This window comes from Lepisosteus platostomus, chromosome 21 (assembly GCF_059453375.1).
Source record: "Lepisosteus platostomus isolate fLepPlt1 chromosome 21, fLepPlt1.hap1, whole genome shotgun sequence".
In the NCBI taxonomy this organism is placed as follows: domain Eukaryota; kingdom Metazoa; phylum Chordata; class Actinopteri; order Semionotiformes; family Lepisosteidae; genus Lepisosteus; species Lepisosteus platostomus.
Window position 1 is genome coordinate 10,699,781 of NC_142631.1, and position 27,622 is coordinate 10,727,402.

The 27,622-nt window shown below is 37.6% G+C and overlaps 1 protein-coding gene and 1 long non-coding RNA gene across 8 annotated transcripts in view; one reads left to right on the forward strand and one right to left on the reverse strand.

The window, feature by feature from the left end:
- The window catches only part of LOC148644031 (uncharacterized), a 29,717-nt gene extending 24,446 nt beyond the window's left edge, over positions 1 to 5,271 (forward strand). Inside the window, exon 3 of the long non-coding RNA XR_015928945.1 lies at positions 5,144 to 5,271. This is a non-coding gene — a long non-coding RNA (uncharacterized LOC148644031). The remainder of the gene's footprint in view (positions 1 to 5,143) is intronic.
- LOC148644032 (disabled homolog 2-interacting protein-like) overlaps positions 1 to 27,622 on the reverse strand; it is a 365,146-nt gene that overhangs the window by 14,834 nt on the left and 322,690 nt on the right. For 6 of the 7 annotated variants that reach the window (XM_088615283.1, XM_088615287.1, XM_088615288.1 and 3 more), the window contains 7 exons: positions 17,901 to 18,045; positions 11,333 to 11,477; positions 8,053 to 8,289; positions 6,425 to 6,626; positions 5,109 to 5,287; positions 2,890 to 3,757; positions 60 to 212 (listed from right to left, as the gene is read on the reverse strand). In XM_088615283.1, coding sequence (XP_088471409.1) covers positions 60 to 212; positions 2,890 to 3,757; positions 5,109 to 5,287; positions 6,425 to 6,626; positions 8,053 to 8,289; positions 11,333 to 11,477; positions 17,901 to 18,045 — 1,929 coding nt within the window. The remainder of the gene's footprint in view (positions 1 to 59; positions 213 to 2,889; positions 3,758 to 5,108; positions 5,288 to 6,424; positions 6,627 to 8,052; positions 8,290 to 11,332; positions 11,478 to 17,900; positions 18,046 to 27,622) is intronic. The other variant, XM_088615285.1, reaches the window with a different exon arrangement.

The following is a 27,622-nucleotide window of genomic DNA, read 5'->3' on the forward strand; positions in this document are numbered from 1 at the left end:
TCAGTGCTTGACTTGTGCTCCCTGAGGCAGGTGCATGTTTGGGGGTTCTGTGCCATTACCTTTTCAGTCTGAGTGAGTTCCTCTTTGTTTCTGAGCTCCTCCCTGTGTTTGGAATCTGGGTCAATTCCTTCGTGTTCTATATACTGCACATTCATATTCAAAAGCCAGGCTGCAGTGCGGTCCAACGCATTGGGGTTCACAGGGGAGGGGGCCTAGTGAGATCAACACAACAAACACATGAGGTCGGGGGAAAAAAAAAATCAGCAAAGCAAAAACCCCAAAAAATAAAACAAAATCAAAGCTGCAATGGTAATGCTGTCTGCGTTAGAGCCGTGAGGGTGTGGAAACGGGAACACGGAATGCTATGACTTCAGTGATAGTGATAGTCAAGTGTGTTTTACCATAGCTTACCGAGAAAAAAAAAATAGCTCGGTTTCGGGATCAGATAAAATTTTAATGTGGTAAGAGAGTCAAAAAGGAAAGTTCTTTGTTTGCTTTGTAAGAGCTTATAATTGTTTGTAAATTAACAGAATAGAAATAGCATTTTAGTGAGACTCCGTATGCTGCTTCTGAGGAAAAAGGGGGTGATCTTTTTGTATTAAAAAAGACATCTACAATAAACGGAATCATTTGCATGCTGCTTTCCAAATCAAATGTGCTTTTCATGAGAGTTTCCTTCATCTGTTAATCAAATTATCATCCTGCTTTTCAGCAAAACAATACAGTTAGGAGAATGATTTGCCGAACCACGACAAGCATGGGTTTCTAAAATCAGCTGGGGACCCGGAATACAATTTGTGAACATGTGAATGGTAGCACAATGGGGATGAAAACATTTTTCAACAATTAGAAATTGTGACTGTGTCAAATTTAATGCAACTAATAAAGTCGGGCTTCCTAAATAAAGCTGTGCCAGGCCACATTACTGTGTACAGATGTTCTCAAGTGTAATTCGTTGTGATTTATAATCTTAATTTAGAGGTTTAATATCATTATTTCTGGTACTACTTTCAGTTTGATAAATGCTGTGCCTTTTTTATACGTGCTGTAAACCGAAGAGAAAAATACGCTCTGATGGAATGAGGGACTTATTATTACCCCCTAAGTTAAACATCATTCCGGGCCGAAAAGTTCAAAGGGGGAACTGAGGTCTATTGTGGTTTTGCAGGCAAAAAATTAAGAAGTTATTGCATCATTTTTTTAGTTTGAGAAGAACACCATTATACCAGTATTATATATAAAATAAAATGCAATATACCTGATTGACAAGCATAAGAACTGAAAAATGACATTTCAAATTTCAAAATAGATACTGTACAGTCAGTCTGATGGAACTGTAGACAAGATAAAGGAGACACGAATCCAGAGACTCTTAATTAAAGACTAAAGCCTAATAATAATGATAAAAACAATAATAATAATAATAATACAATCTTTAATACAACATTTAAAACTTGCTTCTGATTTTACAGTTACTTCTGAAAATGCACGTGGCTCTACTAATTTTGTGTTTTTAGGATGACTGAGTCTGTGCTATGTGTGTGTGTGTGCACCAAGTGCTACCACACACTGGGGCTGGGGTTCTATTAATCAATCCTGTATGAAAGACAAATCACTCTGATTGTAAAGGAGCTCTTCTAGTGACCTTCACCAGAAAACACAGATTGATAGTAATGACTGATCCATATAATTACAAAGACTCAAGCAGGGCTGCTGACAGATCTCTGCTATTAATGGTGTAGGACTCTATCAATAAAACATGGAAAGCTTTAAAGATTGGAGCACTCATTATGACCCTACCCCTCTCTCATCAATAACTGATTGACTGACTCAGTTGGATGACCCACAAATGCCTGGCATACTACACAGTTAGTGACCAAATCATTCACATCTGCAACATGTCACAGAATGAAATAATGTGGGCTCAGTTCCTTCTAGTATAGCTATTTCAAGGATCTGACTCAGTTCTTATTACATAACATATCTCTATACCTTGGGTGGCAGGACTCTGTGTAGGGGGATTTATAATATTGACACTGTTTATGAGAACTTCTGCAAAGGCAGGGCAGGACTCTGGCACTAGCAATGAATTGCATGAACTGCTATTCAACGTTTGAGATCTGAATTCTGCATTTTACATAATATGCATAACTTACTCATAACCTTAAAGTGGTAAGTGTAAGAATAGCACAATCAATTCAGTGTGCACATGCAGCTCTTAAATTCTCAAATGTTGGTATCAACAAGTAAAAACAAAATGAAAGAAGGAAATGTGAATGAGGAGGAATATTCTTGGAATATTGAGTTTCTTCTGCCATACAGATCAAAAGAGAGCTGTTCTGCTCTTTTCCAGGAGGCAGAACTGCTATCTGCTGAGATGGGTTATACTTGACGGGCATTTAATGAAGATTCATTCAAGAAGAGTTCAGCAAAATAGTGTAAACAATGAGTTTGGGCATTTAATCACTACTCTGGAAGGAACAATGATGCAGAAAATTAATTGTGTTTGTGCACTTCATTCCCAGCCTCCCAATCTGAGCAGAAGAACATGCTTCATCCTCTACCTAATATCCTGTGGTGTCCTGTTGGTGTGCAGCTCTGAGACTGGACTTTTCCTATTTGTTGTAAAGCTTTTAGTGTTTGAATGTAAAAGACAACTGTGATTATATGTTCCATAGTAAAAATAGGCTTGTCCACGTCTCTCAACACTAAATGAATCCGTTCCAAGGACGTTTTCCCTACTGACTTTCTTAGAAGATAGGTAGAGTATCCAGGTATTAACCTGTATTAATAAACATTGACTTAGAAATTTTTTTAAAAAACTTTTAAGGGATTTAAAAGAAACACAATTTCAATTTTTATTATTCTGGTCAGACCGGTCAAGCTCACCTGCTTGTGCATGGCGCGCTGCTTTGTCTCTGGACTGTCTCCTTTGGAGGAAGATGACTGCTGCCTTAATCTCGCACCACTGCCGGGCCAGTCAGGAGAGGATGACATCATACTGCCGCTGGAGGGCCTGGGGTAGGGTGCCGTGTTTAAGAGGTTGGGAGGGGTGCGCCCCCTGGTGACTGGAGGGGGCGGTTGGTCTATCCTGCGCTGGGGGCCAGCGCTGTTCTGCCGGGGAACGGTGGGTTGGTGCTGACTCTCCGTCAAGGAGAGCTGCCTCCTTGTGAACTCCCCCGAGCGCCGCGCAAAGTCCTCGCTGTTGGCCTGGTTCAAGAAGCCCACCTTGTTGGCCACGCCGTCCTCGTTGTTGCTCTGGGAACTGATGGAGCTGTGACACTCGGAGCCCGAGTCGCCAACCCCGCGGGGGGAAACGGGCAGGCCCGCCGCCATCTGGTACACGGGGTTCTGGAACGATAACGGGGCCAGCAGCTGCGGTCGGCCCGGCAGGTTTTCGGAATTGGGTGTCGTGGGGGTCTGGCCAGCCCTCCTCATCGTCGGCCCGATGTTGGCGTTTCCTTGCGGCGTCCGTGCAGACCACACCCCGCCTGTCAGCTGTCCGATAGACGACTGACTGTCATTCAGGGAGTCTCCAACGCCCGCGGCGTTGGGCCCACTCTCCAAGCTGCGATTGTCTTGCAGGTCCACCATGGACAGGCTCTTGCTGCCGTTGGGCATTTGCAGTTCGGGCTCGTTTGCTTCGGAGTAGCTGGAGCTCCGAGCTGGGGAGGGCTGCACGCCCGAGTTTCTGGTGACGAAAAAGAGATCCTTGTTCTCGGGGGTGGGTGATGGAAGCCGTGTGAAATCAACCAGGCTAAAAAACAAAATTCAAAGGAAAGCCAGGGCACGTGGTGAGAAAGGACACAGACATTTTCAAAAAATGCATTCTTCAACTACCATTTACTAAAATCAAACTTATTTTTTACTTCTGGGGTTTTATTTGAGCAAACATCAATTTATTAACAGTTTCAGGGATCCTTTTTGTTTTGGGATAGTAAAGAAAAAGTACTAAACAAAGGGTTCCCTTATGACTTACTATGACGAGAGTAAGAAAAATAGTTTCAAAAAACATACACCTTTTCCTCACAAGAACACTAATCACTGGCTTGACTGTCTGTGAAGGAACACAGAGTTCTGTCATTGAGCACAGAATCACGGTTGTCTTAAACCTTTCTCAGTCTGGTTGGCTTTGCGTGGTCACTAAAGGAGCCGCAGACGGTATTTTAAGTTTGTAACATAAATCTCAATGCCGTGCTGGCAGGTAGTGGACATCATTGTCAAAGAAGACATCACAATAGTACTTAATTCCAGTATATGTATTGATCTCAGAAAACAATGACCTAAACCATTTTCTCAAAGGATTTACAATAAAACAGGAAACCATTAATTGATAAAATACATGAAGAATGGAAATCTGTAAAAGGCAAACTGGCTCCAACTTTAAACTTTGGTTACTTTTGGTACACTGTGTTTTAAATTGATAGAAACGAGTTTTACAGCACCTCACTTTTATGAAATGTTGCATATTGTTATGCAGTAGCACAGAAAGCCCTTTGAATACAGCGGACAGGGAACAAAAAACAAAAATCCTAAATTTCTAAATTAAAAAACATAATTAAAAATATATGAATTTGAACTTTATTGCCATATGTAACCGGTACATGTACTGGTACAATGGAATTCTTACAGAAAGTCTCTTGATTGTTAAAAAGTGTAAAAACACAAAGTGCAGACAGTGCATCAAGACAATACAAGACAAACAGTAGACAATGTACAGTACAAATAAACAAGTAAACAGTTCGAATGTAAACAATGCAGACATGTAAACAATGACTGTAGATGTGCAATAAATAAGAAATCATAATGAGGTAGATGGTGTAGGTGTGGTCCAAGGAGCATGGCCAAATGTGTTCGCCAATATATAATTTAGTGATCTTTATCATCAGCTACTGAGATATCAAAACAAGATTTTACATTGTGGCATAAAATAAATTGTATGTTTTATCAGCTAAACAAGAGAAACAGCATATTCAGAAAAAAAGGCTGTAAAGTCACCTCTGACTCATCAGCAGGAAACAGTACTTCATTTACAGAATTGTCAGCATGTCCACATTTTCCCCAGCAGACTGGAAAGAACACGCCTGCTTCGATCCAGTTCTCCTTACCCTGATAGATCATTCTCAATGACCATCTTCTGCAGGCCTGTGGAGATGCTACAGCCAGCGCTGGGAGGAGAGGCCACCCGCTCAGAGGTGACAGAGACCTGCACGCTCGACGGGTTAGTAAGTGCTGTGTTCACATCTCTCAGGACACGTGGCAGAGGTCCCAGCTTCGAAGCAGTACCCTGCAGGAGGAGAAGAGGAAAGCCTGTTTTACTCTCTTTCTCCCCTTTCTGGAAAATAAGGTTATTGATGACCCTGATGTAGTAGAATAATAAATGAACACTGCTTTATGTACATACTCCTCGTTACCTAGGAAAACAAATGTGATTTTAAAAAGAAATGCAAATAAAAAGCAATACCTTTGATTCATTCTTTCAAGAAAATTAAACCACCAAACCATCTAAAGTTAATCAATGAAGGTCTGTTTTTTCCATCTCTTTACATAAGCACTCTTATTGTAAGAATAAAACAATATTGGACAAATAAAACATTACCCTGCACATCTGCTTTGAAAGAGCACATTGAAAGAGTCTGCAATATTTCTCATATATTCTCAAAAGTTCTCATTTGTTTTTTAAACTTTCACTGTGTGAGAGTACACTACTATCTCTTTTTTCTTCTGAAAAACCATCACACTTCAAAGGTTTTTTTTAATCAGCTTAGATAACATAATGGTGAGAATAGATTTCAAGTCCATTAAAGTAAAAAAAAATCTAATCAAGACAGTGCATTAGCCTTTAACTCCAGCTTGTCTTTCATTATTCCAGAACAGGAAGAAACTCACCATTCAAACCCAAAATGACTTACATTCTTCAGCTTCAGAAAACAAAACGCTGCACACCTTTATTATGCAATGCAGTTTCTCTATTACTTTTGTAGAATGATGTACTGTATGCGTTATCGTATATTCCTCAAAATACATACAGAATACCAGAAAATGACATTTTCATTATATTAAATGAGCTCTAATTTCTTTAGATTTTTCTGCCTCATCAGGCACTACAGTATACTGTATATCAATATCAAAACCTGTCTATTATAATGCATCTGAAATCTTGAAGTCAGAATTTTAAATTACAGATCCGCCAGATGTATCTAAAGATTATTTTTATTACACCACAATAATAAGCAATCCCAATCCAATGTGCTACAAGCTGAAGCAACATCTTAATATGTTTTTGTTTTGGTCACTTAAAATCGTCACCAGATTGCATCTGTTTGTGTTTTAACATTCACGTATTTGATCGAAATCCAATCACCAAGAAATGAACGGAATAACTGTCTGCCTGCAGCTGTTGCTGTCTGGGGCTCCGAATTACCTGCTCAAGCTGCGAGACGACCTCTGACAGCAGGGAGTGCAGTGTGGAGAGCTCTCTCCCCAGGTCGATGTAGCCCTCAAAGCCAGCCGTGTTGGAGATGGTCTCAGGGTTAGAGATCTCCAGCAGGAATCTCTGCATGTTGGTCCACTCGTGCTCCAGGAACTGGTTCATAAAGGACATGTACTCTTCCTTGCTGCCAAACCTAGGCAATGCAGACAGCAGGCTGTTTTTTTTTTTTGCAAAAGACTGGGTTTAACCATACTATTTATAAAAACATAAGAATATGGCTACAAACTGGGTCAAAAGCTAGATTATCAGTTTCAACAATGTGACTGGGTGTCTTATTTCAGACCCCCAAAAAACATCACATAATGAACTGCCTCTTGTTCTAGGCCTTAAATACACTTTCCTTAAACTTCTGTTCCTCCGGTTTGTGTTTCAGCGATGATCTGTGAAGTACACTGAAATGATTTTGTCAACCCTTTAGAGGATTTTGAATATGAGAAAGAAATTGGCTTATAGTCTTTGCTGTTTAAGACGAAATAGATTCAATTTTTTTAGCCTGTCGGTACCGGCAGGACATTTCTTTAAGCCTGGGAAAGTATCTGGATGCTATTACATTGACGTTTTTTGGGTATGCATGATGCCATGATCATTGTAGGAATAGGGGTGCTGCAATATAGTCTGAGGCAGAAGGCATTTTGCTGGATTCATTTTGTATCAGCAGTATTGTTAATTGTCCCAAATCTGACCAGTGTAATTTGGTAAGATGTGTAAAAAACGGACAAAGGGTATTACATTTTCTCTACCATATTTAAAAAGGCACCTTGGTAATGACTAATCAAAAGCTAAAAGAGCAAATCAATTCACTGAAGCTGGCAGCAGCATCATTCAAAATTGTATCAAAGCTATATTCATACTTAATGTTTCTTCTATAGTACATGAACATCTTTTCTACTGAGACCTTTATTAGCCAAGGCTGAAAGCTTCTGGGCCTTTGCAGACAAGAGATTTTTCATCAGAGATACGCCTAGTTAATAAGAGGCAGACTTGAAACACTTGGACAGAATGGAATGGGACAACAAAGTAATATTTTCTGAACTGCAAGAGAACCTTTCAGCAAGTGTTAAGCACAGTGTTGCTAATCTGACTAATCTGATACCAAACTATAGGAGGTGTGAATCCAGGGCAAGTGAAAGATATTTAACATATACATTTAGCCCAGGGTTAATACAACCACCTTTGCACAAGGGGGTGTCTATACAAAACTCAATAAAACTAATACTTCAGACTATAGTTATATTAAACTATATTATATATATAACACTATAGAAGTACAGCCTTTCTTTTTTTAGTATTGTCCATCTACATAAAACCATGTAATATAAAATCTATTGGGCATTCACACTTTGATGTAACCTAACACTAAGTTTCAAACACTTTGGTTAGAACTGCTTTTCAAAATTAATTCAAGACCAAAAAACAATACAGGGTCCTTTATTCCCTGATGTTAGGGTGGGTAACCTGTGAAAAATAGATCAAAGAAATCTTCATTATTAGTTTTGTGTTTTGCTGTTCCTAAGTACACAGCATTAGGTGAAAGGTCGCAGCCCTGGTTCAGCACTCACTTGGCAAAGTTGGCCAGATTCTGGGTGACCTTCGCGATGAGGGTCAAAGTGCGGGCCGTGCGGTCGTCGGGGTACTCCTGGAGCAAGTTGAAGAGGGAGGGCGACATGATGGCAGGGCACAGGAACCGCAGGAATAATGAAGCGCTGATGAGCCTCTCACTGATATCAGGTCGCCCCCGGTTACTGCATTCCTGGCGCCATGAAGCAAACACTTCCTTCAGCTCACGAGGAAACACGCTGCAGAGGACAAAACAGTGGTAAAAAAAACCCCCAACTTTTTCTTCCACCTTTGGTGTGTTTTTTTTCCTCTCTGCATACTAGGAATGTAAAATGAAGGAATCTCTAGTGTTCCACAGAATTTCACATGGAACACTGTTTGGAACAGAGACAGGAAGTCATCTGTTTGCAGCTGCCCCAGGATACAACAATTTATACCACCCATTTCCAAATACTGCTTCATCCTCAAAAGAGTTGCGGTGAGCTGCAGGTCAGCCTAGCAGGCACAGGACGTAAGGCGGAACCACATCCTGAACAAAACACCAGTCTGCTGCAGGGCACCGAGCACATGTGTTCACTCATGCAAGCAAACAAGGGACAATTCAGAGACGCCCAACAACCTGGGAAGTATGTCTTTGGGCTGTGGTAGGAAGCTGGAGCACTTGGAGAAAACCTCGTGCAGATACAGGGAAATCAAACTGAGGACCCAACGGTGCACCACTGTACATTAATGCCAGTGTTTTAAAATACCTGACTCATATTGCAGATGTCTCTGTTCTCACAGGCTTGGGAAGGTATAGACAAATAAGATCATCTAATAATTTGAAGTTCGGAATTTTCTTTATTTGACTCCTTTAGTCAAATTAATTCAGATAAACTTTGTATGTACAGCTATGGCTATCCCACTGAGGGATTCCTGACAAACACCCACATTTAGTAGGGTTTGACCATAATGAAAGGTGGCATGGTCGCGCAGTGGTTAGCATCATTGCCTCAATGCTGGGGCCCTGGGTTCAATTACCAGACCTGGGCAGTTATCTGTGTGGAGTTTGTATGTTCTCTATGTTTGTGTAGATTTCTTCTGGGAGTTCTGGTTTCCTCCCAAAGTCCAAAGACATGCTGGTAGGTTAATTGGCTTCTGGGAAAACTGGCCCTGGTGTGAGTGTCTGTGTCTGTATGTCCCTGCAATGGACTGGTGTCCCATCCAGGGTGAACTCTGCCTTGTGCTGGTTGCTTGCTGGGATAAACTAAAAAACGGTTACAAAATGGATGGATGACAGTAATGTCTCACGACTGTGAATGTGAATTAAGAAAAGGTTTAGATTTCATACTTGAAACTGGAAAAACCTCAGACCTCCATACTTCTCCAAAGACTGAAATGGAATATCTACAAAGTAGTAGCAGTAGCGGTGATCAAACCTACAAAACACCTTAGTGCTGCAGATCTGTGAGTAGGCCATAGCCCCTTCTTCATTTCCAAGACCTTGGACTTGCTTTGTAACAAACCAGAGAGTACTGTACATTCACCAGTTCCAAAGCGTATGTGGATTTTGTGTATATCGGTGAATTCAATCATTGTAGCCTTTGAGTAGAACTGAAAGGGCGGTGGTCAGCAAATCCACTACTGTGTATGTGGAGTCTTGCAAAAAAAAAAAGCTGTAAGATACCTGAACACAGGGCAAGACTCGAAATCTTCATTTTCAGCCAGTATCTATTTTGCCTGGACCCAAGTACCATTAAAAGAAATGCCTGGGCAATTTTAGAATCAAGACTGGCTTTTAAGATAAAAAGGGCAAAGCATTTTACTGTTGATAGATTAAATTCCTAAAGGCTTTTATATTTCCTCCTCTCTTATGCCTAATAGTCTGAAACTGTATGCTGGGAAGTGTACATCCACTAATGGGGCCACATATCTCACTTCAGAGTGAATCTCATGAGAAGCTTGGTTTTCATGTTCCAAATGTTTCCTGTGCATATTTCAAAGTGCAGCCGGCCCTTGCTGTCAGTCAAATGAAATTAATCTTAATGACATTCCTCAGCAAATGCTGAATTATTTGCTCAGGTGAGACGAACCCCAATAACAATTTCAGTGCTTCCCTTTCCTTTAATCCGTAACTAATAGAAAAATAGAGGTAGTGGCTTAATTGGATCAACTGCTGTTTCTCGTTTAGTGTTGTCAACCAAGCCTGTTTAGTCCACTGAAAAATATGCTACTAGTTTACTACTAATAACAGACTAAGAAGCTACTTATTAAAAAAAAATCTATAACTCTAGAAAGGACATCATTATTTGAATTTAATTTAAAAAAAGATTTAACAGTTAACAGGCCAGTATTACAACACTTCAGTACATGCTACAGTACCTATTGTACTGTACATATCAAGCAATTGGTACAGTATATCAGGTTATCTAGTGTAATTTATATTTTTATACTGTAACATGTCATTGCTTGGAAATTCATCTTTTTAATATTGCATATTTTATTGAAGAAGAACTCATCTCAGCGTGTAGGTTGCATTCCAAATATCACCGATTGAATTTTGGCTGGAATCTGGGTAGTGACATTCGCTGCTGGTGTGGAAATCCTCAAGGGATAGTGCACAGTGGACCAGGTGCTGATCGCACCCAGTGTGTCTGTAGATGGACAGTTTCCTTGGCTCACTTCCTGACTTTGACAGTGTAAATGGAAGCAGTGGGAGCCGTTATGGGCTTGCAGTGTCTGATTGCACTGGTCCATCTCCTGCCTGGACCTGGCAGGCCCAGAATAAGGGCAACTACAGCAACTAAAACTAAAAGTCCTGAACAAAGTCTTTCTAATCTTAATTTTCAGAAACAGGTTATTAGTCTTGAAGGTTTGTTTTGCTGCCTCTAAATCAACAGTAAACAATTCACATGAGGATCAAGGTGGATACTTGAACTTGGTAGACAGACCTAGGAGAAAGATGGGTAATCAGCTGGATGCTGTGTGTATAAATATTTTATAGGAACAAGTAAAGGTTTGCTCCATGCTGAAAAGAGAAGAAAAAAAAAACATTTCGGCTATGGAGGCTGCTTTGGGTATGGAAAAGGGCTCCACAGATGAAATGTTGTTTCTTTTCTTCTCTTTTCAGCATGGAATAAACTCTTTACTTGTTCCTTTGCAGCCTATGCATGCTGACACAATGCTACTTGAATTAAATATGTTTTATGTGTTATCATGGCTGAAAATGTCCAAATCAAATAGCATATAGTTTGGTTTTAGTTCACAAAAGATGGCTAACTATTGAAAATGGCAGTTTTTTACCAATAGGAGTTGATAATCTTGCAGAAGGCCAGTTCACAGCACATTTTCAGGTTACTCTGGTGCTCTGGGAGATCTCCAGCTGAGCTTTTACTGGGGTCCACCTCACAGTTCTCATCTGACTCGTACAGGGCCTTGATGAATTCACCTAGAAGAGAAAGAAGGGTTTGATCCTTTAACGGTGTAAAAACAAAGTGATTTCATTGCAAGTTCCTGGTTAATGAAACATCTTTGAATCATTAATGAACCCCTTTCAGCATGCCTTCCAACGCAAACTATATATACACACATTATAAATTCAAACAAGAGAAAAAAAAACACTCCATTGCTTCCTGCATTATCCTAATAATGTAAAGAACAAGAAAAACAAAAATCTCCTTAATTGCTTGGGCAATCGTAGAGAAATGTGCTGGGAGGGAGCAGCATGTTCTGTGTTTTTCAAGTTATTCAAATATAAGGTGGAATACACCACATAAGTAGATGTTTTTGCTCCTTTTTCAGTGGTGCGTAGTAATAAACAATGAATTCTATTTTTAAATACACAACAAACGTACCTAATATTTCACTTTTAATAAAATGTTTAAAAAACTTTAAGTGAGCCTCATGAAATTACAATAACAACACATACAGTGCTGCCCTCCGTGTTCAAGAAATGGTTATGAACAGCATCAAGTCTATCAAGAGCACTCTTAGTCAAAGTTTGATTTTCTTTTGGTGTGGATATAGAAATAGTGCCCAAGACATGACTCAGATAGTGCAATAATGGCAAACGATTCAAGCAACTAAGAAGAGAGTTCATACAGTCATGGATTTCAAACTCTGATGTAATATGTTTTATACAGTATTTACAAAACATTTTTTCACAGCATAACAAAAATATATTTTCCTTTTATGGCCTTAGGATTTCTATCATTTGAAAACTGAAGCTAATAAAAATGAAAACTGAAATAATGAAAATGATTCACTTTGATTAACCTTTGATTAAACTAGCATGTTAGTCAAACTGATTTTGCAATAAAGGAAAAAAAAACAACTGAAAATAAATGAAAGCAAGTTTTCAACAAAGTGAAAGAAATGTGTTTACTTAAAATTCTTTGGATTTAGTATTTTCATGCAAAGTCCTCTTGCAAAGTTACAGTCAAATATAGAGAATCACCTCAATTAAGGTTAGAAATCCTGTGGCTCTACAGAAACATACTGTATACTGGTATACTGTAGTTTCTTAAAAACAGCTCAAAATAAAACCGGACAATAGAATTTAAGTACAGTTTAAGACAGATCTTTTATTAAAACAGAATACTTCTGCATAGACTTAAATATCTGGCATGTTAAAAATTGCCAAACAATAATATACAGTATATTCCTCCCATCACAACAGAAAATACAACATTATAGAATGCACTTACTGCATCTATTAAAAACAAATGGCTTTGTATCTTTCAAGTGAATGTTTTTTTCATTGTGATAGATTTATTCCTCAGAGTGTCAAAAGCAAGACATGCAAAATTAATCACACACAATATCTATTAAATTAATTTACCTTTCCATGGATTCCCATAAGAAGAAAGAAATTAAATTAACATCTGTAACTTTGAAAATGACAGGCTGCTTAGAGTATTCATAGAACCACCAAAATATGTTTCTCCTAGTGCCCCACATTTTGTTCAAATTCAGAATCCTAAAATGAGTTTAAGGCTTCTAAGCAACTCCCTACCACTGCTTTAACAATATGAGTGAACGCTAAGTAAACTAAGGGAAAACTAGAAATATCACTGTTGAGTTTTGAGATCATTAGTGAAAATGACATTTGAAGAACAGTTAGCGGTACAGGTCATATTTTACTAAGTACTGTAGGTGATGATGTGTTAGGTTTAGAAAATAACTCTGGGAGCCTATGAGGAGAAATTAAGAAGCAGCTCTTGGTATGATGAAATCAATCAGTAGTAAAATTTACAAGATTTAGCAAAGACAGACAGGTGGGTGGTTTAGGCGGGAATTCCATTTTGGCATATTTGCCTTGACACTAAAATTAACTTACCAAGTTTGAAATTATTTGGCCAAAATGCACTGTAAACAGGAGACCCTGCTTATGACTGGCTGCATAATGAAGAAATTGCAGTCAGATAACCTATGCAGGAACCCAATTTTCATGTATTTCATCCTTGCGTAATAGAATTGTACCTATAAATTTAAGTTAATTGTATACACATATTTTAAGCAGTAGAAGTTTGTGTAGTGGGCTGTGTTTCTAAGAACATTTCAGCAGCAGGTGCAAGTATAAAAACCATCATAGCAGAGCAAAATGTTTTAGGTGCAAATTTCAAAATGCCTTGGTCGTTAATGCAATCTGCCAATTTTCAATTTAATTGGTGCAGCAGTTCATAAGGAGCAGCTTTTGAGAAGTTTAGGAATTTGCAGGCTAGCCCATCATCTTGGTTTATGCAGGACCCCAATTTCTGTTTCTGATTTAATGCCTTATCTGTCCCAGTACACCTGCCTAGCATGAAGTTACTCAGCTGCCCAATCTTTGAGCATAAACAGTTTCAACGGCGAAAAGAAAAATTCTTACAATTAAACATTAAAATAAAGAAAATCTGCAAAAACTTTGCGAAGGATTAGGGTTAAAGCAACAGCCTGAGTGGCCAAGATTTTTTTAATGCTTCCACTACACCATGAAACAATTCAATGATGACCCACCTAAGATTAGAGAGTTAGAAAAGAACACGCAGGAGACTAGCATCTTTTGGAGCATGTAAATTCTGCTCGCAGTGTTTCTCTGAACCAGGTCAATGAGATACTCTGGCACCAAGCCATGCAAAACCTTAAAAGGATTTATTTCTCCAATTTAATTTTAAAAATCGCTTATTTCGAAGATTCAAACATTCAACACTTAAATAAATGCAGTGAAGGTTCTTTAGGAAACATAATCTCATGAAACAACTAAATAAATCTTTTATTCAATACCTGTGCTTAAGATACAACATGTCAGGAAAGATGTGAACATACCTCTCTTATAGGTAGTATAATGTTCAATAACTGGACATTGAACATAATTTGGAGCTTAGTGTGCTCTTGTAAAGAATGTACTGTATGGTATCAAGAGCAGATTTTTTTAAAGAAAGGTATACAATATATATTTTTTACTTTAATGTATAAAACTACAGTTCTGTAATCTAATGTCTTCGAAACTTGGTTTTGCACAAAAATATGCATGTACTGACAGTGAGTGAAAAATACACCAAGGAATGAATTGGATACAAGAAGAAAATTAGGTAATAGTGTCTAAATTTGAATATGGATTGAACTTTATACTCTAAAAATAACGTTTTATGAGTATGAACCGAATCTTGGCTGGTGATGCCTTATAAAACAAGCCTCTTTGCAGGCGCCCCATTCTAGGAAGGACTATGAGAGAATGTTGAAAGGAATTCATGTGGAAAGGATTCAAGAGAAAGAATATTTTTGTTTGTCCAATACGTTTGTAAAACAAAACAAAAAAAATGCTTGGAAAAGATTCACCCGTCCATCCATTTTCTAACCGCTTTTATCCTATTTAGGGTTGCAGGGGAGCCAGAGCCAATCTAGGCAAGCAAAGGGTCCCAGGTGGGGTACACCCTGGAAGGGACGCCAGTCCTGCACACGATTCAATCTCTTCATTAAAGATTCAACTGGCCATCCTTCATCTCGAAGCCTAATCTGTTTTTATACTGTATGCGGGTCTTTCATCCCCCCCCAGAAATGCAGAATTTAAACTTCTACAGGCTCTCTTTAATCTTCCCTTCACTCACACACCCAGAATGTGTAAAACGGGTTCACACAAATCTAGCACCGAGCTGTGAGTATCAGAGGGACTAATCAGGGAGCTAAGTAGCTGGAGTATTCTGCCAAGAACACTAGCAAAGAATGAGCAGAGGACGTTTGGGGGAGCATCGGGGATAGCTGATTTATAAATTGGCAGGAGTGATCCCTCAATGATTTTTTAATGTATCTATTTACATTTCTCTGTAGTGACATTGGCCACCCCTTCACACACCAGGAATAAGTGGTCACTGTGGATGGCAGGACCACCAAGTACACTTCAGTCTCACAGCTGGTGTGCTGAACTGTTGCTCACTGCTTACTGGGTCAGCTTGGAGCAAGGGGGATTCAGAGGTTCTGGCTGGCCGGGAACCCAGTGCGAAATACTGTACATCATTCATTCCACGCAGAAAGATTTGATGTTGTGCTTGGATACAACGTCTGAATACCAATTGTGCGACAGACCCAGGGAGGCACAACAAAGACTACATCTTCCCAGTTCATTGGTATGTATGAGAGGCTTGGATTATAAATTGATGCAACTACACATGCAGCAAAAGGTGACTTGTTGCTCTTTTTAAAGTTTATGCAAATTAATTATTATGGGTAGGTACACACTTTATACAGTAGATAGAAATAGGCAGGTACAGATATGTGTCAAAGGGATCTAGAGGAGCACAGAATTGCAGGTCTTCTTCCCTTACCAGGAGAAGTCCCCAGTGTGAACTCAGTTTTATCCTTAAGAAAAGCTCTTTACACTTTTATTTCACCTGTCAACTCCGCAGTAAAAATGATTACCCGGGGGAGTCTTTTAAGCGTTGATCGCGTTACAAGATAGAAACCAAGATAATTTCTGGCCTCACTGAGCCACTTAAACTCATGATAGACGTTAACCCAAAAAAGTAATCAACTGAAAGTAATCACATGCAGCTTGATCTCTTAAACACCTGCAGTGAGACTGGCTCTGTGAAGTGCTGTCTCACTCTTTTCTTCATAATCTGTAAGTGCTCAAGTGACGACTGATTTCGGAGAAGATGTCTCTTTCTTGAGGATATACAGCATGATGCCACATACTTGTAGGTGGGTGCTTTGGATTTTGTGAATGCAAAACTATATTGATTGTGAAATTACAACCCATGTTACACTTAATAAACTGATCTGAGTGGGTGCTGATATTAATGATGGCTTCCTTATACAATAAATATGGTATACCAATGTATTAAAATATTTCAGGCAACTGAAATATTTTAGACTAATGAAGCAGAAGTCTCATGATCTATGTTGTTGTGATTAATTATTTAATGATGTACAATACATGTATACTGTACATGTACTGTATACAGTACATGCAAACATGTATATAGGGACAGAGAGCTGAAGACAGAGCTGAAAAACTGTGGGGGTTCATGGAGTTTTTCTCTTGTATGATGCTAACTTCAAAGAACAAATTACATAATCAGCTCTATTTAAGAAACCAGTATAATTTGTGCTGACAAATGCTTGGGTGCACTGAAATTATGTTACATAATTCACATGAAATGAAACAATTAACTCAATGTATCCACAAAATTAAAGTTCCTGTTGTCACTGCTATCTACAGTATGGTCATCATGCAACAGCCTAAACCTACCTCAAATCTAGTTCAAAGCAAATGTTTATATTCTGTGCAATTCGTATGTTTTAAAATGAAAGCGCAGAATTAAGAGGAGATTTTTTTTTTAAAGAACTGCTGTTTACCTTTTCCAAGTCTGATAAAAGTTACTGTTTGTTACATATAAACATGAAAACATAAGAAAGGTTACAAATGAGAAGACTAATTGACCTTTCTTGCTCATTTACTTGCTATTACTTTAAAGATCAAATATTCCTACTGTATCTGTCCATTTCTTAAAGGATTTCATGGAGTAAGTTTAAACTGCATGACTTGAGAGATGGTTCCAATTCTTTGTGACAAGAAGTGTCTCCTATTTTCTGTCTTAAATGGCCCTAAACTTTAAAATTTCGATTTTTTACATGGAAGATTAAATCTAAAAATGAATTGCTGTCAGGTGGTACAATAATGTTCACCTGTAAAAGAAGGACTGAAAGAAAAATGTTTGATCAATAAACTGCATACTGAAAGATTATTTGTCAAAACAAAAATATGTAGCTTCATGTATAGTATTAGTGAGGTTTTTACTTTTTTTAGTAAAAAAGTAAGCACAGTAAAAAAACAACAACATTTGTATTCTCTCAGTTATTCTAAAAACAAGGAAGCTGCATAAAAAGTTCACAAGCTTTCTACTGTGTTCTAAAAGACAACACTGGAATTGCTCTGGAATTTAGTAAGTGGGACATTTATGGAATTGCAGGTCCTCTGTGCACTACAGCTGCACTTTCAGTGGAATGGTAGGGGTACTGTGATACTCTCAAGGACTCACTTCTCATGGGAATGAGCAACCTAAAAATAAATTCAAATTACAAAGGGAAAGACACACTGGCACTGCACTGTTTGGATGCTTAAGGACACTCGGAGGAAAGATAAACTTTATTGCTTTTCTACCACATAACCTCCAGGGGTATCTTTAAATGTCACCATGTACAAAGGCAGGGAGGGAAAATCATAAGTTCTATCAACAGAAAAGATGTTATCCCAGAATGAGTGCCCTTTTTTATCTCGTTTCCAGATACAATTGCCATTTCTCCTTTCCAACAGCAGCTTCAAAAGATAGGTCTGTTTTTTAATCCAGGATATAGATTTTACTTGGTCAATTTGTGGCCTTCCTTTACTTACCTAGTGCATCCTGGAGATATTTTTGCCCCACGAGCTTGAGATACTCTTCAATGGCTTTGGTGGCAAGGGTGTTCTCTCGGAATATGAGGTGTTCATTCTCACCACAGCGGTCTACTTCTGACATCATAAGATCTGTGAGGAAGTCCTAAAAGAAAAACAAGGAATAGGGAAGATGAGATAAGGCAGATTTCTTACTTCTCAAATTGTGATCAGATTAGAAACATTACTGTATAGCCTACAAAAACATGACAGACTAATTTTTAAGTATATTGAGGGGATCCTTACAATGAAGATGTTCTCCCTGGGATTGCACTGCGCTGCAGGTATTTTGCACTCTTATGGAATGCTTGTCACATCCAGTTCTCTTTATTCTTATTTTCTGAACAGTGAGGAATCACAGCAGGGTGAATAAGGATTAAGTGTCCATTTCACCAAGGATCAGCCTTGTAATACAATGGCTTGATTCCTTTTAAAGCCTTTGAGCTCTGCATAGCTCCCTTCCTGACACTTATACATGAAAACCAACATTACAAACTGCTGCAGAAAAGCAGATATGAATAATTATATGTAACAATTATATATAATAAATTATAGCAGTGATTTGCAGGCCATTCTTGTGCTTTGCTATTATTATTTAGTAGACAATTCAGCACAGAAGCCATACGCTCCCATGGCTACAAAGAATGATATTGGAAGGGGAAATGAGAAAAGAAAATTGAAGAACGTTTTTAGGAACAAAAACACCTACTTATGAATGAAGCAGCTGCCAAAAATAGATGTAATAATATCATTATTTAAGAACGATATTGTATATCGAACTTTAAGTGCATCTCGGATTTCAGAGTATCATGAAAACCCTCCTAAACTCTTGGAGAGTCACGTGACAGGTATTCAACTGAAAAGAATTAAGAGTTATTTAACATTACAATTGTTAAATCAATGCCTATAATAATTAAGTTGAACAGTTTGAAAGTGTTTAAAATGATAAGCATGCTTCACTGATGGGAGAAAAAACGCAAATGGCAGATGTTGTTATAGTGTTCATCTGAAACATTTGCTGGGCTTTATTTCATCTCCCCATGGTGCCTGAATTGAATGCTTATGTGTAGGATTACGTACTTGCCAATTTGCATGTTATGTACAACATTAAATGTGTTTATGATTAATTGGGGATGTTAGACCAAGTTCTTTCCCATATGTTTCTTTTTCTAGTCCGAGCTGCATGTCAATTAATGTTTCCAGGATTTAAAACCTTTTAATACCATTAAATGTTTCTGTCACACTATATTTTTATTCCGTTGCCTGTATTTCAACACTCCATTTTATGATAAAACACAGCACTCCAAGTCAAGGTCTCTACACCAGAATTAATTGGGCGATTCACTTTGTAGAAGAGGGCATTGTAAAGGTTATTAACTTCAAGATGATCCCCAGGCTTTCAGCAAATAAACACCTGTATAAAAGGCTGTATATGCTCGTCAGGGCAGAAGAATCATCAAAGTAAATCTCAGCAGAGACAAGAGAAAGAGATGTGTTTACTGTAAGGTTAAGCAAGGTACCAAGCCACTCCGAAGGGCAAAAACAGCCTTATACAGGACAAAACCAATTTGCAATATTTTAACAAGTTTTTTTTTTCCTCTAGGGTCACTCCAACTCAAACAACTATTCTCAAGTAGAGTATCTCTTATTTTACTCCCTCTTTCAAAGCATCTCTATAGCTTTACAGAGTAAGACCATCATGACAAATCCTAGAAACCATAACATGTTTAAATTAGCAGCGTTTAAATTAAGGATAGAAATGCAGCTATGTTATGCAGCTATGTACTGTATGCCTTTTGAGGACTTGCTAGAAAATGAGGTGGTTCAATTAGTAAGGGTCATGTTCTGTGGCTGGAACTCGAGTGATTCACAAACTAGTACAGGTACCCAGATATTGTAACTCAGTAATATGTGGGGTGCTCACAGCGCATTTGCCATAAATCAGGAAGGATAAACTTTATCGTACCAGGGAGTATCTTAACTGTTAGTAGTGTTTGAAGAGACTTACAACCAAAGACACCTTCATATTAAGGTAGGTTGACCCCATTTTCAGACAGGCATACATGCTTCAGATTGCTGTTACTGTATATACAGCATACAAACACTATTAACTAGTTATATACAGCAGTTACAGTAAGTTTGTTAACTATACTAGATTCTGCCGATGTAATATACTGTAGCATTAGGAATACCCGTTTCAGAAAGCTGTCTATTGTAATCCTCTTTTAGCAATACCCCTGTATTCACATTTTATTATAATTTTTTATTTTGTGAAATCACAACTTTCACAAAATAATTATATTCCGCCTAATGAATGCATGATGGGAAATTAATCTTAATCTCAAAAACAATATTGTTTATATTAATCATCTTAATTAATTTTTACAGCTAAGCATAAACTGAGATCTTCAAGTTTAATAAGAATAGAGAATATATTATCCTGGTAATATCTTAAGGTTGCCTTTTATGGACCTGGTACTGGAAGTGCTGTAGTACGTGAAGTGTAGCCTCATAAACTTGTATAAAATGCCTGACATACCGTACAGTATTGTGAAATTTTGAGCATTTGTAACAAAATGGAAAAACAGAAAAAAATAGATCCTATATGACTGTTTCCCTTTTGTTTTGTTAAAAGACAACTTTCTTTTCTTGTTCTTTTTCTCTCTGCTTTCGAGATCTCCTCAGATACAGGATGTCATCCTGTTGAACATGTCATGAAAGATCAAGACATGAATGCCACGGATGTCGAGAAGCTCTCAGCTCAGAGAAAAATGATGAGTCACTAAATCACAATTTAATTTCTTGTATGAAACTGTTTCATATAAATAGGACCATTTATTTGTGTATATATAATGTATAGTATATATTTACTTCTGTAATTCTTTTTTGTACCTATGCATCAGCACTATCAGTCAATATCAATATTGATAAAATGGTGATAGTGATAAAATTGATTTTTCTATAACAATATCATTTTAGAGAGTTCATGTAAAAAATGTAAATATGCTTTCAAGAGTGCACCTTCTTTCTAGTACATCTTCTGCAGTAGAAGCAGATCTTCTGCAAGTTAATAGTGGTGGGTGAATATTTAAATTCTTCTATTTATCAGTCTGCAATAAAAGATGACCTGCTTTGACATTAAGAAAATAAACTTCATTCGATGAGAGGAAGAAAAGAACAAGTTAATGCAATAGCTGCACTTATTCTGCTCACAAGGCTGAAGTATTTAGTTTCTCTTCTAATTTAACAACACACCGTCTAAACCAATTACAGCAAAAAAGGATCTGAAGCGTGCACATTTATCTTCACCCACACACCTTATCTCAGCAGGAATTAAATCATTTAGATGATTACAGAGTGTGGTCTGCAAAGTCTTAAGTTCTTTAAGCTGCTATGTATTTCTGAAAATTATACTTATTCTTTTTTTTAATATATGTGACTTCCACTGTGCATAGCTTCTATCATGTGTGATTATCAGATGGATGTACAGTACTGTGCACAAGAGATGTGAGATTCATCAGCGCTCTGATTAACAACATGGCAATCAGTGTGTGCACCGTCCACTTGCCATATACTGTAGAATTCATCTGTAGCTATTTTTAAAATCTATTTTATTTGACTACATCCTTTAACATGCTACAAAAAAGCTTCTGCAATTGTAAAAACAGACACAATGGATGCGATGAGACTGAAACCATTTTAACTTGACATCTCAGGTTTGGATAGAATTCTTGTTATTGTGGCTTTTTAATATAGTGTGTTAAACTTAATTAAACTTACATATTGGTGCTCACAAAAGCCAAGATTCTATCTCCTTTGGTGTAATTAAATCATTTTGAAAACTTAGCAGGGTTGAAAACAATAAGTCAAGAGTGAAATTCGAACTGCTCAGATTAACAGATTGAATTCTGAAGATGATCATTTACAGTATATACAGTATATAGAGATCTATATATTTACATTAAGTTATTATTACTATATAGGTACTGTAAATATATTTAGTATATAGAGATATTTTACTATATACTGTAAGTCATCTTATCACGATGATTACTGCATTGTTTTGCTGAGTAGATGTGCTCAGATGTTCATACTGCACCAGAGGACGACATCACAGCAGATGATTGTGACACTGAGCACTCTTGTCAGCGGTGCAGGAACCAAATGCGTGCTGATAACACAACTGGGGGATCACACAGGGGCGATTTAAAATATGAAATGCTGCAGAAAGTGGCACAGAGCACAGAAACAAGAGGCAAACAGAAATCTAACTCAGCAAAAATAAAGAGAAAATGCAATGGTACGGTGGGCGGTTATTAATGTGATAGAAAAACATTAGACCTTAGGAGAAGAAATCGCCTGGGTATATGCAGCTACAAAAGATGTTGACTGCGTAAAGATGAACGAAGAAATACATTATAGGGCTTAATTGTTCAAAATAAACAGGTGGTAGGTATACATAGCGTTTCCTTTTCATGAGCATATTCTCTCTCCCACTCCAACGGCAATGCCCTTAGCGCAATACTGTAGATCAGAAATGTTGCCTAAAGCAGTTTATTTCTGTTAAAATGTTATAAACTAGACACAAAATATAAATCACAAAGGTACTGTATTCGTCTTCAACTGTGTGTTGATTTGGGGGCAGCTGGAAATAAAAAGGCAAAAAGTATACAATTTGAGCTACCAGTCCTTCTCAAAAAAGGCCAAAACAAATTGTTAGGATACACAGTACACGTATAGAGAAAAGTGCAGAATTTAAATCAAGGGGTGTTAATTCATTTAGAATATTCTGCTGCTCCAGTAACAACCAGATACATTTCAGGGCTTAAAGGAATGTTCTGCTCTGTCAGGCTAACAGAAATTCATCTTTTTTTGATCAGAGAAAAAGACCAGGAGACCAAATCCAGGTATTAAAAACCCTCACAAGGCTTTGAAAAACCTTGTGTTCAGAATCAAAAGTGAAACAAAAACCCGAGGACACGAGTTAAATCTGTATGGAAGTGTGTTTAAAACCCACAACAGGAGGTGCATCCTTACACAGAAGGTAGTGGGAGTATGGAACAAACTGCCCACCCATGTTTTTGAACTCTAAGCCCCTCAGTCCTTTAAAGCCCCTGATTTCTTTCAAGAAAGGATTCAATCCTTGGATCAATTTGCTATGAAATGGGCTAGATGAGCCGAATAATCCAAGAGAGACTACAGTATGTGCTTGTCAACGGGAATGTTTTATGGCTTTAGACAAAAAGAAGTGTGCTTTTGCTTGTTTTTTCTAACCTTTAGTATTTTTTTCAATCCGTTAGTGGTTGTTTTGCATTTGTTCTTTTATTAGGTTGGGTTTTGCATTACACGGTCTTGTTCTAGGAATAATGTCAGACCGATTTTGACCTTTATTTCTCTTTTGTTGCCAGGACTGTGACTATTAAGCTTCTTTATCAAGAGGATCAGTGCACAGTGGTTTGGAGAAACCACCCAGGAGAGCAGGGACTATTCAGTGCTCAATCCAGCAGCGTCTAAACAACAACAACCAAAAAGTGAAAGCAGTCCTTACAATATGATTCCAACATTGGCCCTAGAGTGTTGGGTACTGTGCATTACAGTAACAGTTTTGAAAAAAAGCTGTTGCACGTTGATTTAAACAGTTACAAAAGAAAATATAAAAAAGAGATACAGTAGAATATGTTTTTCCGCCTAAACCTTTCTGCAATGAGAGACAACTCATGCAACAGCTCACGTGGCCCTGCAGTGAGACTATAGTCTAGGGATTTACTGTAGAAGCAAGGTTATAATAAAATCTCAATTAGCTAGTAGTCGATAGTGTAATAGTGTAAAATTAGGGAATGTCCCTTCCACTTTTTAAATTCCCAAATATTTCTTCCTAATGGTTTCTCTTTTTTCTTTTATTCTCATTTATATTATAAAAGCATTAATCACCCTTTGTACGCTTCATCTTCTCGATTGGCACCGTATTATTACTTGAATAATTGCACTAAAACTGGGCTGGAAGTTCTGATAAGACACGTCTGGACTTACTTTAAAAGTCAATTTCAGCAGTTTGAATATCTAGGTCACATATGGCAAAAATCAGATTGTAAATGTTAGAAATTACAAGCAGCCATTAAAAAACTGGAGGAAATTTAAATTAAGAGTCTATCTTTGTTTAGGTGGTAGTAGATTATTTATCACCCCCTTAAAACATTTTTTAAATTCTGCTGGCATTACCACTGAAACGACCTACAGTTTGCAAATTGAAAGCTACTGATGTTAATTAGGTTGGTATTTTGGATCCACTTTAAACTTCGCTGATAGTGCTTCTCTATATACATTTCAAATTATTCCTTCTAGACAGAAACTAAAGCGCACTGGATTCGATTAGGAATTCAGGGACGAAATCTAATATGTCTTGCTGCCTACCCGGTTCAGGTTCTGCACAAGTCTCAGTGCTAATAAGAAAAAACATTGCTCTTTTTACATTAATGTCAGATCTCATAAAGAAAACAATGCGTTAGCATCATTTAAATGTTGCAAGAGAAGCAAATCTCAGCTAGTGAGAGGGGAGAAGGGACACAAACAAAACATTAACAATGCAGGGGAAAAAGAGCAACAGCAGATAGCATCCCTTGGGTTAACCTGACAGCAAAAACTCATAAACGCTGTACATCTTATTGAATTAAAATGAAAAATGAAATAAGGAGAGGACTCCTGAAGGCGGAAGATGAAGTGCTGTATTGCAGGCTGTCTGACACTACATTTCTGCTTCTTTGTATCCAAAGCCAGTTTCATGGGAGTTGGAGCAGCATATCACAGACCTTCTCAAAAGACTGTGTCAGTTTGTAGGGTTTTAAAACTTCTGAAGCTACTGGGGAGGTGGAAGAATCAATCTGTTAAATCCAGCTGGCATGTACTCCAAGCAATCTTGTGGAAAAAAAAAAAGTTGTGTCCCAATCATAGTGCTGGAGACCTAGTCATTTAGTTGGTTTTTGTTCCTGCTGTGTTTTCGGCTATATAGTGGAACCGATAAATAATTAGATTAATTTGAATTCTTTGTTTTAAGCTTAAATACATTGAGAGTTGCATTTTAACCATTGCGTGTTATACGTTTGTGTGTTGTTATACAACTTTCAAATACAAATTTGTAAATCTGACAGTTCAAATCATGGTTTAAATAAAATGTGTGGCATAGCTGGCAGAAAGAAACCCCCAGAAAATATGTACAGTAGTACTCCAGGACAATGTTTGGGAAACCCTCTTTTAAAAGACAGTATCCTTTACCTTTTCAATTATGGTTTAGTACAGCACAGATGATACTAGTGAAAACTGCAAACAAAAATACCCAGGCTTTAAAGTGCCTGGTTTTATGGACTAATCCTGGGATAACTGAAAACTTCATTGGAAGGTCTTGGAAAGTCATAAAAATACTAAACAAAAGAGAAAGTAGATTTTGTTAGAAGAAGCTGTAGTAAAGTCAGATTTGACATTTAATGTAGGAACTTTGAGAGATTCACACCATAATGTCCATAAACAAAACCATATAGTTTCAATAAATTCAATTATAAAAATCATTTACATGAACAAAGATGTACTTTTGTCTTTGAATACCTTTAAACTGATCCATACAGTCTAAATAAGCACTCATTTTCCAAATTGCATCGTGGGACATTAATTGCAAAGGGAACATGTAATAGAAATTAGATTCTGAATCGGTTGCTACAGTGCAGTTTCTCTGCACAATAAATTTCAGTGCTGGGCTTTTATTTCATTTAAATTATTATTGTGATTTTTATGACAAGAATTGTAAATTCTAACAATTAAAGTTGCTGTTGTGGTTTCAGGGAGTGAGTAAAACTGCACACTGCTCCTACATTCCTCCACCCAGCGGCCACCTCTGTTTGCTAATTAGACATGACTGACCTTGGCTCTCACTGGCTCTCAGATCTTAGAACGTCTCCAAGTAGCCTCATTATCGCAGAAGAAAAGAATTCGCTTCTCTTCATTACCTAAAGCTTACCTAATTGCTTCTCACTGGCACTTAATGAATTCTATTACTGGTCTTCAACACAGGAAACAGAACACTATTTAGGCACAGCTTTAGATTTTATTAAATCATGAGGGCCTGACAATATTCTTCATTTTTTTAGCAACATACTGTATATTAACATATTTCAAATGAATAACAGTGATTACTACTTGTGCCAAAACTATATTTTATGCACCAATGTAGCTGTTGTCAGTGCTTTAATCAAGATGATCCAAAGCACTGTCCATGTACATGAAGGACTGCTTAAAAGATCAGTTTCTGTACCCCTAAGACTCCTGCATCATAGTAGTTTGAAGAATCTGACACAAACCGTAAAATTATCTATGGAAGTATTTTTCACCCTTTTTTAAGATTTCAAGAATTGACAAGCTCCTAATGGCATTACAATTTGCCTTTTGTTGGTCTTGCGAACTTCAAAACACTCATAAGTTAACTGCCTGGGGATAGAAATTTACATGTATCTATTTCTTTTGTATTAAGGGACAGGAGAAAAGATAGGTTTAGCAATATGTTCCCTTAGGCTATATATTGTGATAGAGGTGTTGCAAACCCAGCTTTCTTTTAGCTAAGTACTGTACCTTGTTTACATACAGTACGCATATACAGTATGGACTGTATTTATAGATTTTTGGATAAAGGATCTGTATAAGAGTATTTAACTCCAGGACTGAAAGCTGAACTTACGGTATTTATTATACATATGAAAAGTCTTTTAGATTCACCAGTTTTGGATTTAACTGGCATATGGTTGACCTTTTCTAAATCTTTGAGGAAATGGCATAACAAATGAATGTATTAAAATGTAAAACTCCCCCCAAGCAAATAAACTCTAAGATGTAAAAACAAGTGGAAAAATGATTACCCTCTTTTTTGGACCTGCCTTGGAACACTGTTAGATAATGTCAAAGTGCAAAGGAAAAAAAAAACACGTTACACAACACAATCAATAATGTTGCCACATTAGCCTACAGGCAAAGCTTTTAGCTGAATGATATATCATGCTGTTAAACCTTTCCCTACCCCAGAGCAGCTGAGAGTATTAAGACTCCAGCAAGCCAAGTAGGAGTCCTGCTCTGCCAAGTGAACTAATAGGAATTGCATCTCCTTTTCAGAAAGAAAAGCAATCTATAGAAAAGATGCGCACACAGAAATCCAGCTTTTAATATTAGATCTGCCGATGCTGAACAAAAGTCAAATGTTGATGCTGAAGAGATACCAACCTGAACTCCGTAAATAATTTCTAATCTTCAACAGACATATGGGTAAGCTAACAGTACAAGGTGTACAACCCTGCTTCTTTCTCTAGGAAGAATGCTCATTTGAAACCCTTTGAAATGATGAATCCACCCTAAAGCTACATGTCTTAACATCTCTGCAGGGGATTAATCTGTACAAAATACTTTCCAAAACAGATTAGTAATGACTTCAGATAATGTTTTTATCTGTGGTTATTGTGTCTTTGTTTGCTCAAGAGTCCTCCTTTCTTTGCTCCTTCCTCCTGGGTGTTACTGTACTTGGTTAATGATTCTACCCAAAGCTGGAATTAATTGTGTGCTGTCTGGTGGTTCTGAAAAACTGTCGGCAAGCTAGACCCTGTGATGTACGATTATTTTGTGTTGTTAGGGCTTTAGTGTGAAGAGGCCCCTTT